This window comes from Nilaparvata lugens, chromosome 10, assembly GCF_014356525.2.
Source record: "Nilaparvata lugens isolate BPH chromosome 10, ASM1435652v1, whole genome shotgun sequence".
Lineage (NCBI taxonomy): Eukaryota > Metazoa > Arthropoda > Insecta > Hemiptera > Delphacidae > Nilaparvata > Nilaparvata lugens.
Genome location: NC_052513.1, coordinates 36,087,756 through 36,105,991, shown reverse-complemented (window position 1 = coordinate 36,105,991; position 18,236 = coordinate 36,087,756). Strand labels below are relative to the sequence as shown.

Here is an 18,236-nt window from a genome sequence, read left to right as displayed (position 1 = left end):
ATCCTTTTCTAGCTCCGCAACGTTGCCAGATCGTCTTCCAACGATGTAGGAATACAATTTATTAACAAAATATTCAAACTCAAATCTTTAAAAAATATTTTTTCTTGGCGATTAAAATATAATTGATTGTTTTTTAGAAGAATGAACAATAATTTCACATCAATATACTGGTACCAGCTATAAAGAAGCTTTGCTAGACTATTCTATACCGGTATCAAGTATAAAAGGCAGTTGCAAGGCGGAGAATCAGCATCGCTGTTCTCCAACCTTTCCCCACTGCAATACCAGAACGTGGTCCTCGTTATAGTATGGTAGAGAGAATTCCAAGTAAATACCATATTGATTACTTGGACAGAATTCTGCAGATCCGATACGAACATTTTTTGGAAAAATGTCAAATAATTCACCAGAACAAACAACAAGCAGCTCGTAAAAAGTGAACCAAATTAGGAAAAATCTTCATGGTTAATTGGAACATGACATTTCAATGATTCATTGGAAGCAATAAAACAATTATCTATTGGAGATAGAGGATCGAAAATAGTAATGTAAGGTCGTGATCTTTCACAGTTGGTTGATAGTCAGTCACATTGAAAATTGAAAAGATATTGTGCATTCTTCAGTTGTTGACTATTTAGTACTATTGATAGCTAGTTACTTGAATTATATGTTAATATTATTTATTGAGTTTTATCATAGAGAAACAATAGCAATAAACAACAGCTTATGCTATTGTTTCTCTATGGTTTTTTCCAGTTTTTCAGACCGCAAATTTATTACTATCGTTGTTACTTTCAATAGAGTGTGATGATAAGACTTGAATTTAAACATTCAAACATTTCCATACATGTCTCGTTAATTATTAGCCTACGTTATTAGTTGAGTTCAATTGAATTGTAACAAAAAGACAGTTCAAATTACTGTATATAAATTTATGATCTGATTCCAATAACAATGGCAATGGGAGACGTCCAACTCCATAACTGATGATCATATCTTCAATTCAATTCTATTCAATTTATTTCACACACACACATACAAGTCTGATACAGATTAACAAAAAGAATGCATCTTAATGGATAATAGTCGATATCTTTGAATTTAATGTTAAAATCTAGTTTTATATTTTTCAAACATTTTAAAAACGGATTTTATAAACATAGAAATGGTAACACGTTATTCAGAGTGTTATAAAAACAAAGAGCTTTCCCTTCAGATTCCCCTGCTTACTTTCATATTATTACATTGCCATACCCCATATTGCTATACTCTACGTGTATTGTTGAAGTTCATATTGCAGCAATCGCATAAATACGAGACATTCGTTTTGTCGTTACGACACATCAATCGTTTTTAATAATTATAATGCTCATATTTCAAGTTAATTCCCAAGCTATAAATGAGAAGCTTGTTTTTATAATTTCTAAATCATCTTAACAACAAATTTGAATTATTCACAACAATTTTCGCCCTCAGGTACAACAAGCGTAATGGTTTTAAGCGCAGAGAAAAAATCCTATTTTCTCTATGAGGCAAGCCAAGAAGCAGCTACGCCTACACAACAGTAGACCACCTGTAACTTAGGTAGTTAAAATACAATCAAGATTATTATTGAATCAACATTTCTTGTGACCTTGACTTGTGATACTTATAGCAACAGAAGCGTGAATCTGTATGGATTTCAGTCGAACTCAGTAATCTCTTAAAATTCCTGTCTTATCATATAAGACGGAGAATATATTATCCACGTTTCTTCTATTGCTTGTAGTCTGGGTCTGAATGAAACAAACCAAATCTTTATCTCCTATTTGCAAACTTTTTATTTCCGTTTTCAATCCACTCTTTCTGTTTAACAGATTCACTCCTTTTTCGTATTTAAATTGTTGATTGAATATTTGATTTTCCTTGTATAAACTCATCATATATTCAACAGGATAATATAATTATTTATTTATTTATTTATTACAGAACAAAGAAGACTACAGGCATTCAGCCCAAAACAGTTTTCACTACAATTTACAATCGTATTAAGCAAGTTACTAAAAAAATAAGAGATACAGTACATGCAATTTACAAATACATAAGAAAAAGATGAGGAAAGCATAAGTAATTGAAAGTAATATGTAAAAGTTATGTATAACTATTGAATATAACAATTCAAGTTGACGATTCAACAAAAACTCATAAATCATTAAGAGTCAATTTTTATTTTATTCTCAATAATGATTCAAGTGGACTAGACTCAATTTCTAAAAAGCCTATCACGTATTTGTTTATAGAACCAACTTCATATTAATGTAGCATAATGTGTTTCCTGTAGTTTCAAATTCACAGTGATGACTAAAACTAAAGGGGTGTAATGAATACCTTTCAATTCAAACTCTTAATTAATTAGTTACTGAATAGTAGTACAGTCAATTTAGTAGATACTAGATTAAAGGCATTTATATCAGTACAGTAGTATACTACACGTACTACATCCAAAAAGTTTAAAAGTTATTCAAAATGGAGCATTTTTTTATGTGTATTGAAAGTTTCCATACAAATTAGCATTCTTTAACCTTTCCCGTGCACCTTACAACAGGGAATAAAATCTAATTTATAGCAGCAGTATTGTAATTTTATTACCCGAAAATACGTTGAAAAAGGTAGCCTCGTCCATAATAAAGTTGGCATCTACTCAGCCTATGCGCAATCTGAAATGTCAACCGAAATGTCAGACATCCTGCGGTCATTTTTCACTTAAATGGAGCGGAATCCTGTGGAAAATCATCAGTTGTGTCGTGTCTTGCTTCCGTGCCGGAAAGCTGATCTTTTTTTAATGGAAAATCTCGTTTTTCAGAAGTGATTTGAAATAGTTTTCCAGTCAAGTTATCGGTAGGATTGTGGAGCTTATTTCCTAGTGTTTCAGGTCCTGGTTGTTAGATCAGTTTCTATAAAAATTTCGTTGTTTGGGAGATGTTTACGTAGTTTACCGGTTTTGTCTCTTGGTATTTCCAACAGTTTGTGTTTTGTCAGAATGTGGGATTCACAGTATAAGAATTTTGTTATATTTACGTTTACGATTGCTGTATTAGCTAATGCATTGACCGTTTTTCTCAGTAATTATTCCAATTAGGTTTCCAGACATCTATTACACTATGAGGGTTGCATTAATTTCCAATAATAGGATAGAATATAAAAGGTTGATTCACTCACGGAGAATAACTAGAATACCATGAATTCAGTAAATTCTGTATGAATGAGTGGGGTGTTAGTTTTTTGTTGTAGATACTCAAATGCGAATGGATTATTAGTGAAAAACTATCAACCTGAGACTAGTTCCTTAGAACAGGTTTTACATCGCGAAGTATTTTACTGTAGTATTTTTACTTGATTTGAACACCTTGAACTTGAAAAGTTGATAGCTGTTGAAGAGTTGGAACTGGAATTCTAAATTATTTCTCTAGAAAATGCAAATATCCCTTATTGGAATTCTTCAGAGTAGTAGATTGTAATACTAACAATACTGTAATTTATTCTTCCTACAGTTACCTTGAAAAGTGGCCATTCCTGCACTGATTACAGAACGCAAAGAATCACTTTTCCGCTCTAGTGCGGGAAAAATTTTTTATGCACTCCAGATTTGCAACATGGCAACGCAAAATAGTTAGTAGGATATATGGAGCACCAGTGCAGCAAAATCAAAATGAAGTTGGTAACAGTGACTGTGGTGCAAGTTATAATAATATTAAGGACAACGAGGACAGCCACCACATGAGTGCCGCCTTCATTCATTTACTTCATTATTATTCAATTTTATTTATTAATAATAAAATTACACAGAAAAACATTCGATGGATTTCAGGGAATTTTACCCATAATTACCCACTTTTCATATTCAATGGTAACTGTAGGAGAAATTTAATGTGTAATACGTGCGCAAAGTTCGTCTGCTGCACTCAACAAACTCGCCTACGGCTCGGCGTAAACGTTTCTTTCGGTGCAGCAAACTGTCACTTTGCGCACTAGTTGCACAAATAACTAATTACTTTTCCGTAGTTCTCATTTCCCGGGAATATTTAGGAATTGTTCAAGTCATCTAATAGAATATAACAATATGGAAAAGTACTAAAATTGTAATTCTTGCCTCTATATTTTGTAGATTTCGTTACACGAAGAGCGTTCTCTACAAATTTATTCTTGAAATTGATATTGAAAGTTTACTCCTACCACATCAGAGACGTTTTTGGGTGAGACATTCATGTTCCATTATGAAATTATGGTACATTTATGTACCACATCAGAGACAATTATGAGGGTGTGACCTGAAGAGCTCCGACAATACCTGAACCACCCACGTTTAACGATAATAATGTTATTATGTACTCAATTCCTATTTTATTCTCAATAATGATTCAAGTGGACTAGACTCAATTTCTAAAAAGCCTATCACGTATTTGTTTATAGAACCAACTTCATATTTGTAGCGTAATGTGTTTCCTGTAGTTTCAAATTCACAGTGATGACTAAAACTAAAGGGGTGTAATGAATACCTTTCAATTCAAACTCTTAATTAATTAGTTACTGAATAGTAGTACAGTCAATTTAGTAGATACTAGATTAAAGGCATTTATATCAGTACAGTAGTATACTACACGTACTACATCCAAAAAGTTTAAAAGTTATTCAAAATGGAACATTTTTTTATGTGTATCGAAAGTTTCCATACAATTAGCATTCTTTAACCTTTCCCGTGCACCTTACAACAGGGAATAAAATCTAATTTATAGCAGCAGTATTGTAATTTTATTACCCGAAAATACGTTGAAAAAGGTAGCCTCGTCCATAATAAAGTTGGCATCTACTCAGCCTATGCGCAATCTGAAATGTCAACCGAAATGTCAGACATCCTGCGGTCATTTTTCACTTAAATGGAGCGGAATCCTGTGGAAAATCATCAGTTGTGTCGTGTCTTGCTTCCGTGCCGGAAAGCTGATCTTTTTTCATGGAAAATCTCGTTTTTCAGTAGTCATTTGAAATAGTTTTCCAGTCAAGTCATCGGTAGGATTGTGGAGCTTATTTCCTAGTGTTTCAGGTCCTGGTTGTTAGATCAGTTTCTATAAAAATTCTCGTGTTTGTGAGATGTTAACATCGTGTACCGGTTTTGTCTCGTGATATTTCCAACAGTTTGTGTTTTGTCAGATTGTGGGACTCACAGTATAAGAATTTTGTTATATTTACGTTTACGATTTATTTATTTATTTATTTATAAGGTTAGAAAAAAATACAAGAATGGGAAAAGAAAAAACAGGCTATTGCCTAAAATTTCTTCAATTTCCTAATTTAGTTTTAAATTGCTGTATTAGCTAATGCATTGACCGTTTTTCTCAGTAATTATTCCAATCAGGTTTTCAGTCACTTATTAGACTATGAGGGTTGTATTAATTTCCAATAGTAGGATAGAATATAAAAGGTTGTATCACTAACGAAGAATAACTAGAATACCATGAATTCAGTAGATTCTGTATGAATGAGTGGGGTGTTAGTTTTCAGTTGAAGAAACTCAAATGCGAATTGATTATTTGTGAAAAACTACTAACCATAGACTTGTTCCTTGGAACAGGTTTTACATCGCGAAGTATTTTACTGTGGTATTTTTACTTGATTTGAACACCTTGAACTTGAAAAGTTGATAGCTGTTGAAGAGTTGGAACTTGAATTCTGAATTATTTATCTGGAAACTGCAAATATTCCTTATTGGATTTCTTCAGAGTAGTAGATTGTAATAATCACTATTCCGCAGCTCTCATTTCTCGGAGAATCTTCGAAATTGTTCCAGTCTTCTAATAAAATATGCCAATATGACAAAGTACTGAAAATGTAATCCATGCCTTTATACTTTGTAGAAAACATTTCGTAACAACAAGAGCGTTCTTAACAAATTTATTCTTGAAATTGATATTGAAAGTTTACTCCTACCACATCAGAGACGTTTTTGGGTGAGACATTCATGTCTCATTATTACATTATGATGGTACATTTATGTACCACATCAGAGACAATTATGAGGGTGTGACCTGAAGAGCTTCGACAATAATTGAACCACCCAACGATAATAATGTTATTATCTACTCAATTCTAATTTTCAATGAATTTCTGCTCTGTTGAGTCGAAGGAAATACCATCGATTCTTATGAGACACTTCAAAATTTCAATTGGCCAATGTGTGAACACTACTAAAAGAACCAAAAGTATTCTCTCACTCCCCAGCACCCTAATCAAAACAGAAATCCATCATTCATTTATATGGTTTTTATCGGCAGAGAGATATTTTATAAATTTCTTCCTCGCAGTATTACCCAATGTCAATTCATATTCACACTCAAGTTTGAAGGTTATATATTGAGTTCTTCATTTAGAAATCCATCGAGAAGCAGTTGTTAAAGACAACATTGTGACAGTGCCTCATCACTTCTAATAGTGTTGCACGTACAAAAATACAAACTCACACACTCTCTATATATCTGTATTTACTAGTAATCATCGTGACAACACAGAAACAACTTCGATCACGTAGAATTTAGACAGGAAATGCACGACGAACTGCAACACTGTGTTTGATAAGTCACGAACTGAGTTACAATAGACCAACAATGATGATCCACGACAATGATGATGCTGATGATGATGATGATGATGAAGAATGAATAGTTGGATGATGAAAATGATGATGATGATGATGAATGTATGGAATGTAGGAAGAAAGTCTATGATGATCTATAGTGATGATGATGATGATGATGGAGATTATGATGATGATCTATAGTGATGAAGTGATGATGATGATGATGATGAACCAAACTGAATGGCAGGGAGGAACCACGTTCCGCTGATTCTCTGCGTTGTAATGTAGGGGGACAACACACTATAGAAATCGGTCTACACTCATCTTTTATCCATTTGGAACTGAGCACTGAACTGGAAATATTTTCTCATCATTGTGAGAGGTTTTGCTTTGTACTCATGGAATAAGGTACATGGAACAAAGATCAATCAACGAAGAATAATTAATAAGAAATGAGGAACAAGTAGCTTGATCAACAAAGATATGATAACGAACATGATGTTGATGGGGTAATGAATTGATTTCATGAATATTATTCTATTTGAATACAGTGGGTAGGCCTACGTTTCTTATTATAATATCCTTCTAGGGCTCGAATCAATAAAATCCACGATAAATTCACTAGCTTCAAACATTCAAATACAAATATTCAGGAAAACACTGATAAAAGAAACTTTCAAACAAATTGAAAGACGAGTTTTCGGAAAAAGACTGATACAATTCAATATTTCCAAATACATTCAAAGGCTCGGAAATTTCTAGACTCTGAAATATTTGAATTTCACATATAAAAATTCAGATACATCAAGGAGAATAACATCTTGTTAGCGGATCACATATAGTCAGCATTGCTATCTGAAACACAATCAAGAGTGATGTCTTGCAAGTTCATGGTATTCAAACAATATTTAATGGGAAAATATGAGTTATTCCTAATCTTCTTCATTCAATAATGTAGATGTACGTCGTTCTATATATTAACCCCAATACATCCACCACTGAGAACAAATATGGAGATATCCATGTTTCTGATAAAGCAATCTGAAATACAATTCACCATCAGGTATGATTCAATCTACGGCCAGGAGCCTGTTCGAAAAAGTTTAGATCTCCTGTAATGTAGAGAAAGAAAGGCTCTCCTATACTGGACACCTTATACTTGTTACATAAAGTGTGACATTTCTCAAAGTAAAGCAATTTTATTCATTTATTTATACATTGATACATACAATATCATTCTCAACTATGAATGATTGGGAAAGGAACAACAGGCTTAAAGCCCAAACTGTTCCTTTCCCAAATTTAGATAGTCATTTTCCAAAAAAAGGTTATGTTTACACTTCATGATTTTTATTAAACAATGATCAGGTTCTAGATTCACAGTCAAATAATAGGATTGAAAACGGCAGTTCTGGATTTCTCATCTGGTTCTAGAAAATCGATGTCAATACCTTAAAAGAAATTCAGTGGAGTTGAGTTAGAAATAGAGTTTCATAGTTTCTCAAATCCAAGGTCAATAAATATAGTAGGGAATTTCATGATCAATTTCGAATTCAAGGTAATCTTGAATTCATTCCTTAGGTGGGTTAATACAGTAGGAGGGTTCAGAGTTTGTATTTCAAGTGAAACTTCCAGTTCAAGATTAACTTCAAACTGAAATCTTGAAAGCGTATACAGTAGGACTGTATTCAAGATCAAGATCAAACTTGAGGTTGAGATCCAGAATCGATATGCTACCAGTCTATTTCCGATCAACACCCTCCGCATCAGGCGACCTACGTCATCCCAGTCCAGTGTCTGCATCAGCTGTGACGTCATCATTCCAGCATCATGACGACATCAACCGACGTCGCAAGCTCGTCTCCGACAATACCTTCTGTCTGTCGTGTCCTCCGAACCACCTGGGATTCATGGACGTGCTGACCGTCAAACCTCATCTTGCCAAACCCGTAAGCGCGGTTAACAAATTGCAATTTTACAAAAAACTAGTCAAAATTTTGGAAACTTGATTCAAGGAGCTCGTATACCTTTGGGAAATCTCAATATATAGCATGTCGCAAATTGAGACGAGAGGCGACGTGACATGACTTGACCCGAATCTGCAATTTTAAGGTTGGAGTTAGAGTGAGTGAGTTTATCAGATGAGTTGATATAATTTATGATCATGTTATTATAATGTTCACACGTGCTTGCTTCGTCTCAATGTGAACATTAGTATATTATAGTCATATGCTATTGGCTCATCTAGCAGACTCACGTCACGTCATGCGACGTCGCTTTGCGTCTCAATTTGCTACAAATCTGAGGCCAGTCACAAACGCCATGATTTGCCGGACATTCTAGATTAACAGGCAAACTGTCTTCTGTGACAGCTTACCTTCAAGAGCACACTACTTTACGAAGTATAGCCTACTTTAGTCAGTTACACACACATCGATTTTGGACATACGATTTTTTGCCGTCCTTATGAATTCTATCAGATTGAACGGAACTTGACAAACATCATCTGTTCAATCTAATAGAGTTCATAACGACAGCAAAAATCGTACGCCCAAAAATCGATGTGAGTGTAACTAGCAGTAGGTCTATACTTCGAGAAGTGGTGTGCTCTGTTCATGTGCTATGAGTGTTATGATATATTGTTTATTATGCTTGTATTGTGGTGATTATTATGATTGCCTTATGACCATGATTAATATTATTATGATTGAATAGTATGATAGAGTGCTGCACACCTTTCGAAAAAGTCCAGCAAAACGTAACGTTGAACTGAATAGGCTGACATGAGTTTAGTGGAGTTTAGTTAGAAATAGAGTTTTATAATTTGTCAAATCCAAGGTCAATATAGTAGGAAATTTCATGATCAATTTCGAATTCAAGGTAATCTTGAATTCATTCCTTAGGTGGTTTAATACAGTAGGAGGGTTCAGAGTTTGTATTTCAAGTGAAACTTCTAGTTCAAGATCAACTTCAAACTGAAATCTTGAAAGAGTGTACAGTAGGATTGTATTCAAGATCAAGATAAAACTCGAGGTTGAGATCCAGAATCGATATGCTACCAGTCTATTTCCGATCAACACCCTCCGCATCAGGCGACCTACGTCATCCCAGTCCGGTGTCTGCATCAGCAGTGACGTCATCATTTCAACATCATGACGACATCAACCGACGTCGCAAGCTCGTCTCTGACAACACCTTCTGTCTGTCGTGTCCTCCGAACCACCTGGGATTCATGGACGTGCTGACCGTCAAACCTCATCTTGCCAAACCCGTAAGCGCGGTTAACAAATTGCAATTTTACAAAAAACTAGTCAAAATTTTGGAAACTTGATTCAAGGGACTCGAGTACCTTTGGGAAATCTCAATATGAGCCATGTCGCAAATTGAGACGTGACGCAACGTGACATGACTTGACCCGAAAGTGCCGGTTGCACAAAAGCCGGCTATATTTTAACTGTGGTTAATTCCACGAGAACCAATCAGAGGAGCCGTCTTTTCAAAAACACCTTCTCTGATTGGTTCTCGTAAAGTTGAACACAGTTAAAATTTAACCGGCGTTAGTGCAACCGGGCCTGTTTGAGTTTGAGTGAGTGAGTTTGTTAGATGAGATGAGTTTTCACACGTGCTAGCTTCGTCTCAATGTGAACATTATTATATTATAGTCATATGATATTGACTCATCTAGCAGACTCACGTCACGTCATGTGACGTTGTTTCGAGTTTCAATTTGCTACAAACCTGAGGCCAGTCACTAACGCCATCATTTGCCGGACATTCTAGAAATCTAGATTGACAGGCAAAGTGTCTCCTGTAACAGCTTACCTGCAAGAGCACATGAACAAGAGCACACCACTTCTCGAAGTATAGACCTACTGCCAATTACACACACATCGATTTTTTGCCGTCCTTATGAATTCTATCAGATTAAACGGAGCTTGACAAACATCATCTGCTCAATCTAATAGAGTTCATAACGACAGCAAAAATCGTACGCCCAAAAATCGATGTGAGTGTAACTAGCAGTAGGTCTATACTTCGAGAAGTGGTGTGCTCTGTTCATGTGCTATGAGTGTTATGATATATTGTTTATTATGCTTGTATTGTGGTGATTATTATGATTGCCTTATGACCATGATTAATATTATTATGATTGAATAGTATGATAGAGTGCTGCACACCTTTAGAACAAGTCCAGCAAAACGTAACGTTGAATAGGCTGACCTAAGGACTGTAGTGGAGAAAATATGATTTTTCGAAATGTGGGACAGATGAAATTTGTTATCAAGTGTTCCTAAAATTTATGTAGGGGAGAAAGGTCCAGTTGGAAAGTCCGACTGTGGACGATGGGACGTATAGTAACTTCAGAGGGATTTTGAATCATACATTCACATTCAAGTGGCGAAAGTTGAAATGTAAATAAACAGAAATTCTTTAAGTTTCCTGGTTTCTCGAAATATTGACTCGTTTTATTTATTTGTTGACACAGTTACAAATCATATTATGAATATGTTAAGGAAAGAACAACATGCATAGCCCAAGACTATTGAAACGTTTTTAAAGAATAGTTAGTTATTTATGGTTCATTGAAAATAGTGTTCGATTTGAGCTCATTCCATTCAGAATCTTATTTGCTGAAAATGTTGAAAATCATGTTTCTCTGCCGACAACTGGATTTGGAGGAAATTGCAGAAAACTTGAAAGGAACAGGAATTACATCACCATGAAGCAGTAAACTATATCGCCAATATGCTCTAGTATTTTAGCCCCGCCCACTAGGAGGAGTTGTAGTCTCAGCGACCAATCACACGCTTCCATTGAGTTGTTGACTTTGTTCGCTAGGTTGCGCCACCTACTGGGTCAAATAGTTTATTTCTAGTAATTTCTGAAACATTCATTTCCACCAAAATTAGCTGTCAACTCCAACTCATCTCCAAAAAATTGATGAAATAATCATATTTAATTAAACTCATTATTGGTTGATATTGTTACGTTATGTGTTTCCGAGTAAGAAACAAATATTGAGTATTCAATTGATAATAAGTATAATAATTAGTAATTTTTATCATTATCAATTATGCCTATTAATTACTAGTAGTTCTGTGAACAGTAGACCTCACGCAGTATTCTCATCCACAAGTACCTGATTGAAACTATAATAGACCTTAAGGAAATACAGCAATAGACTGGCTTCTCCACACATCTGTGTAATCACTTGTCAGCTGATTTATGATGAATAATTCTAAAGTCTGATTTTAACTCTAATATTGGCGTATGAAGGAGGCTCCTTTTCCTTTTATATTATCCTTGAAATGCAATATTTCCAAAAACCTTGTATATACGTCGACGCGCAATTAAAAAAGGAACATACCTGTCAAATTTCATGAAAATCTATTACCGCGTTTCGCCGTAAACATTAAGAGAAATGCCAAACCGTCGACTTGAATCTTAGACCTCACTTCGCTCGGTCAATAAATAGCATGAAATCTGAGCCAGCAGACTGTAGTAATCTCATCATCCATTTAATATTTTATTGTCAACATATTATAATAGCATCAACTTCTGATGTTGAGTAACTAAAGGCGAGTAAAGCTTTTCAATCAAAGAGACTTATCACTTACTAAATAGCTTTCATCGATACAAAATATCATGAACACTATCTATCCCATATTGCCAATATCAAGTGCCTTCTAAGTCAATTAAAAAGCTTTGTTAACAATCAGTAAACACAACTCGTTCCCATAAACTGTCCCTATAACTAGCCGTTTTCCAATTATTATTGAATATGCTATAGAAGAATGAAATATTACTTTGATTTCAATCGAGAACCCAAGAACCTACTCTTTTCTGTGCTGTTAGTAGCAAGCGTTCTGTTCTGATTGACAAATGAGAATGCAGTCATTGATAATGATGGAGTGCTACTCTTGCCTGTGCTGTCGATAACAAGTGGTTTTCGTTGTCATCAATTCCAATAAAAAAGCACCGCCGTTTCAAAGACTTTCACCCAAGTATTGTCTCCACATCGTCATTATCCACTTGATTCACCGCTGTTTCTAATTTAACATGGAAAGATAGCTACTTTCACTATTTTTTGCTCGCTAACAAATTACAAATCCAAAGGAAAAGTTGAGAGTAAACCTTGCCGTTGATAGGCAATTTATCACAATTGTTTATAAACAAATCAGTTAATTAAAATTGGTGATATTAGATTTTGAAGAGACATGAAATGATCACAACCATAATTTCATTCAAAAAATGAGATACCAGCTTTGTTCGCTACACAATTTTAAATCTCTGATATACTCAGGACAGGATTGTCTATTCCTCTAGCTAGTATAGGCTCTATAAGAATTAGAATTAGCTAGCTATAAATAAGAATTAGCTAGCCTACTAGCTAGTAGGCTTATAAGAATTCAATAGGCTTCACAGAAGGATCCCTTTTCAGAAGATATCCTTCTATATTTGAAGAATTTATATCCCTCAAATTTGTTTCTGAAGATGATGTCCATATGAGCTCTAGGCTTGTGCGTGGGTAATTAGACGGATGATGATGAGAGATGAGTGAACCTACAGCTTTATGTGGGTTTTGAACAACCGGGTGAAAATTTCCAAACTAGGAAATTATCTTCAAAAGAGTTCGGCTCTTGAAGTGGTCACCCTTACAATGGGATTAGAAGGCGTATACAGCTTTTCTTATCTATAGCTCATCAGCGTGACCACGAAACCATATCGCTTATTGTATGCTTCAAACTGAACTTGTCATGATATGGGAAATCTTACACTACGTCATGAACCTATTTAATTCTTACATCATTGTTAATTCAAATCTCTCACACAACCCAAGACGTAACTCACAGGATATGATCCCATCTTTATTTCAGAAACTCTCGTAAGAAATCTAATCCCCAGTTATTACCCAATTGTGGATTCTATTCCTGTTCATAATGTATTCCTATCATGTAGGCAATGCTCAATTTCGGGACTGGAGCTCACACGAGTCTATTCAGGTCATGAGTGGCATTCGTCGAACGAACTTCTCTAGTTAGTAACTTGTAGATTAATCTAGTAACTCCAGAAACACTAGTAACTTTGGTAACTCTTCTAGTAATACAACAAACTATGTAGCCTCCCATTTGAAGTGATTTCAAACTGAAACTTGTAATTACTGATTTTATAAAATTCGCTTACTTCGAACGAGCTCTGGAGTATAACAAACGATTGAACATTCTCATGTTCAACAAAACATTAGCGAAGTTTAAACTTGTGAGTTCAGATCCTCTAAACTTCTCAAACTTCGAACTAATTATCGATTAAACGAACCGTTCAAAAAGTTCTTCCAAGTTCAACGAAGCTGTGCAAGGTGTATTGAAGTGTTGAATAGTTTGTTATAGTTTTGTGAGAATTCTATATCTGAATTGATGTGTTCTGTGCTATGAGTGGTCATAATTCTGTTATGGTTTAATGGCTTGTAGTAAAGTTTACCATCATTTGAGTGATACATTATATGTGGTGAAGAGTATGCAGGTAAGATAGGCTGAAAGTCTACGGTAATGTAGGCTGAAATTCGAATATAGCTGGTAGAATTATTGTATTGTCAAGCTCCAATTATTTGTGATGAAATTGGTTACCGTTTGATCAGTTGATATTAAAGAATTTGAAACAGTTGACTCAACTTCAACAAAGTTAAGTTATTAGTTGAGTGTTTCGTCATGCAAAACAACATCAATTAGAGAAATCATAGGACTACAATTATTATTTCCAATAGGGGCCGGTTTATTGGCCTAATGATATGATCAATTGTTATTTTATCCAATTCAACTAGCTAGATTCACCAGTGACCTAAACTTTATTGAATCTATAAGAATTTCAATAAATATTTCCCTTTTTCAATTTATTCTCAATCATCTTCATCTCTCTGTAGGTTTATCCATCCTCTTCTAGTTCGTTCGAATAGCTTGTTTTCATTCCTGTTAGGCTACTACACACACATCGATATTTTTTTCGTACGATATTTTGCCGTCCTTATAAATTCTGTCAGATCAAACACATGATTACAAACAGATGATGTTTGTCAAGTTCCGTTTAATCTGATAGAATTCATAAAGACGGCAAAATATCGTACGAACAAAAATTGATGTGTATTTGCAGGGCTTTACAGCTTCTTCTGATTCATCCTTTCTTCCTTCTTTTCTCCTACTTCTCAGCTCTACTTTATTCTAATCATTTTGAACCACATGCGCCATCTAAGAATAATGATTACTGAACAACGCTGAACAGTGATTAGTTGATAGGGTCACATCCATTCTAATGTGTTAACTGCTTAAACGATCAGCTGATTTACCTCCGTTTATATTGTGAGCGTTGGTATTTTATTTTACCAAATTGAAATTTAGGGCTGTTTGCACAATCGAAGCTTAAACTGAATTTAATCAGCTGGTGGCTTAAACTCAAAATTAAATACATTAAAACGAACGAGACTTGATACGGATTCAATCTATAGTTTATAATGAAATTTAGTTTAAACTGTCACTGTGCAAACGACCCTTAGTGTGTCAAGTATATTGTCTATTGTACTTTGATTGCTATAATGTTGAGACAAGAGTGTTAGTAGTGTGTTTTCTGGTTGTTGAAGGGAGACAGGGACTACATAGGGTTTGCGACGCTACCCGAGCAGGTGCATCGCAAGTCGGTGAAACGGGGTTTCGACTTCACGCTGATGGTGGTCGGAGAGTCGGGTCTGGGCAAGTCCACCCTCGTCAACAGCCTCTTCCTCTCAGACCTCTACAAGGACCGCAAAGTTGGAGATGTCAGCGGTATGTTGGTTCATTCATTCATTTATTCATTCATTCTATACAAGATCATAGAATTCGTTTCATCCATTCATTTGTTTATTCATTATTTTCGATGTAAATCTTAAGGTGCGTACAGAAGTGTCTTCTGTAACAGCTTACCTGCAAGAGCACATCAACAAGAGCACACTACTTCACGAAGTATACTACTAAAGCCAGATAGATACACATGCTTCGATTTTTGGACGTTCAATTTTTTTACCGTCCTTATGAATTCTATCAGATTAAAAGGAACTTGAGAAACATCATCTGTTTAATCTAATAGAGTTCATAAAGGTGCGTACAGATATACGCGCCGCGAACATGAGCAATTCACTTTTAATCAGCTGATTATATCTGTAGTTTTACAGAAACTGTAAGATACAGATATAAAAAGCTTGGCATCAGCTGATTAAAAGTGAATTGCTCATGTTCGCGGCGCGTAAACCTTTAGGCTCAACTCACACTTACGCGACTCAGGTCGAGAACAGATTCGACTCTAGTCGAGAGCATGTGTTTCCAAATGGTGACACTTAGACCAGTCGATTCTAGTCTCCGCGACGTCACCATTTGAGAACAGAAGTGTGAGTTGAGCCTGAGACTCATTCATTCTTGCATTCGTTCATTCATTGAACTGAAAATTCATGAATTATTGATTCCAAATTCTTTCAGAACAAATTATTGAAATAGTACATTCATTCATTCATCATTAATTCACTAGTTATCAATGTTCCATAGATTCATTCATTCTTTCATTCATTTATTAGTCAAAGTATTGCTATTAAGACCACATATATTTTTATCTGATTCACCGGAGACAGTGGAATGTGCGAATTAATACTGTTGAGTGCTGTTTATTGTTCTGTGGGTTTAGTTATTCTCTGTCTAGCTATATCTATAGCTACCGGTACGGAAAAGCTCATAATATCCTATAGACATGGATATTTGAACCTTTGGATCTTTGAATCCATCCCTTCAAAAACATAAACATAGACATGGATGATGAATCCATTAGTGATTTGTTACATTTATTTAAAACATATTTTCCACATTTTTAGGTCTACAACAAACTTACCAACATTGGCTACATAGAATTACATAAGGTAGTTACCAAGATATAAACATGATTCTTTTTCTCTGGTGATAAAATTATCTAAAAAAATTGAATGAATTCGGTTCTAGCGCTGTATACGAGTATATTATACTTCCATTATATAAGTTATTATATGAAGCGCAAGAAATTGTTCACTAAAAGGCAAAAAATCCTAGCCGATTTCAATTCAGTTTTTCAATTAATGTTCTCTTGATTCTAATTCTGGAATATTTGGGATCGAAAAGATTAAATCTGTGTACGGTTAAATCGTGTTTGACAGAATCCTATCTAGATTCAATTTAATTCTGCAACCTAGAATATTCTTTTGAACCAAATTTCAAAATCCTTTCATTTCATTTCATTTATTTATTCCTTTCAAAACATACATGAAAAAGTAATAAAACAAACTAAAAACTAACTTAACGAACTTCTCGGTCTCGAACTTCAAGACCTGTCGAATTGACAATCAAGTCAGTGTCCATCCAGATTGAAATCTAGTGATAGAGTGAAAAAACCAATTTCTTGTTACATGTTTTATTCATTCTAATTCCAAGTTCCAGGTGATTTTGAAAATCAATGCTCTACTACACCCTGAACTATCTACATACTAGCTTTACACAATCATCTACCTTTTTACACAATATACATCTGAGCTGTGTCCATCTAAATTGGAATCTTGAAGAAAAACTAGACAACTTAATTCAGTTGCTGGCAGATTGAGTTGGAACGTTTTCACGTAGGTAGCTCTCAATTATGAGGAAGCAGCTGTTATATATGACAGCAGCAGACACAGTGCATCCCGTTCACTCAATCAACACTTTTTCAAGTGGACCTCATTCAAAGGTCTCTGAACCCAAAGAATTGATTCAGATAGTGTTAACAAGCACATCTCATCGCTCACTTTTGAATATCTAATAATATCTGGAGGCTATCTCTCCAGACAAACAATCAGCCCACAACGTGGAGAAAGAAATATGAATCTGTATATAGATACTACTAGCCGTCAGGCTCGCTTCGCTCGCCATATCCTTTTAGCAAGGGGGCTCCGCCCCCTGGACCCCCGACTGGATGGTCCAAAAATGAGAACAGCGGGCTCGCTTCGCTCGCCTGCATGTAGACCTCAGCGGAACCTCTGTACCGAATTCTGGACCCCCGATTGGATTGTCCAAAAATGAGATCAGCGGGCTCGCTTCGCTCGCCTGCATGTAGACCTCAGCGGACCCTCTGTACCGAATTTGAACGTATCATGTCATTTTGATCTCGAAAAACACCTGTTACTATATCGGCGTATCTTTGGCGAACAAAATTCTTCCACCTCAGCTAAACCTGTGTACTGAATTTTTTTAAATATATTTCCATCAATTATTTATTGAAAAAGGTGAGGAAACGCAGAAAAGCTGAGAAAACGCTAATTTTGGCTAATTGGATAAATTGGTATTTAGGAGGTTGGGCTATCAACTCAGGAATAGAGTTCCACACGAGATGGGCTTAGCTTGCTAGGCTCAGATCTGTGCGTGAATGCATACTACAGTTCTTTATGGAAAACACAAGTAGTATAGTAAGGTACTGCAAGTTTGTATTCTCTACTCATTTGAAAACTGCGAGTTTGTAGTAATTTGTAAGTACTAGACTACAAGCATTCTTACTTACTTACTTACTCCTCAGCTCTACAGGTCTTTACAACCCTTGGCCTCCCTCACATAGCCTCTCC

The 18,236-nt window shown here is 35.2% G+C and overlaps 1 protein-coding gene across 7 annotated transcripts in view; it reads left to right on the top strand.

Moving 5' to 3' along the window:
* LOC111064406 (septin-4) overlaps positions 1–18,236 on the top strand; it is a 102,177-nt gene that overhangs the window by 70,496 nt on the left and 13,445 nt on the right. For 2 of the 7 annotated variants that reach the window (XM_039436756.1, XM_039436754.1), the window contains exon 2: positions 15,237–15,417. In XM_039436756.1, coding sequence (XP_039292690.1) covers positions 15,321–15,417 — 97 coding nt within the window. In that variant the 5' untranslated portion in view covers positions 15,237–15,320. Of the gene's footprint in view, positions 1–9,644; positions 9,879–13,614; positions 14,129–15,236; positions 15,418–18,236 lie in introns of those variants that run through there. The other 5 variants (XM_039436753.1, XM_039436752.1, XM_039436750.1 and 2 more) reach the window with 4 other exon arrangements.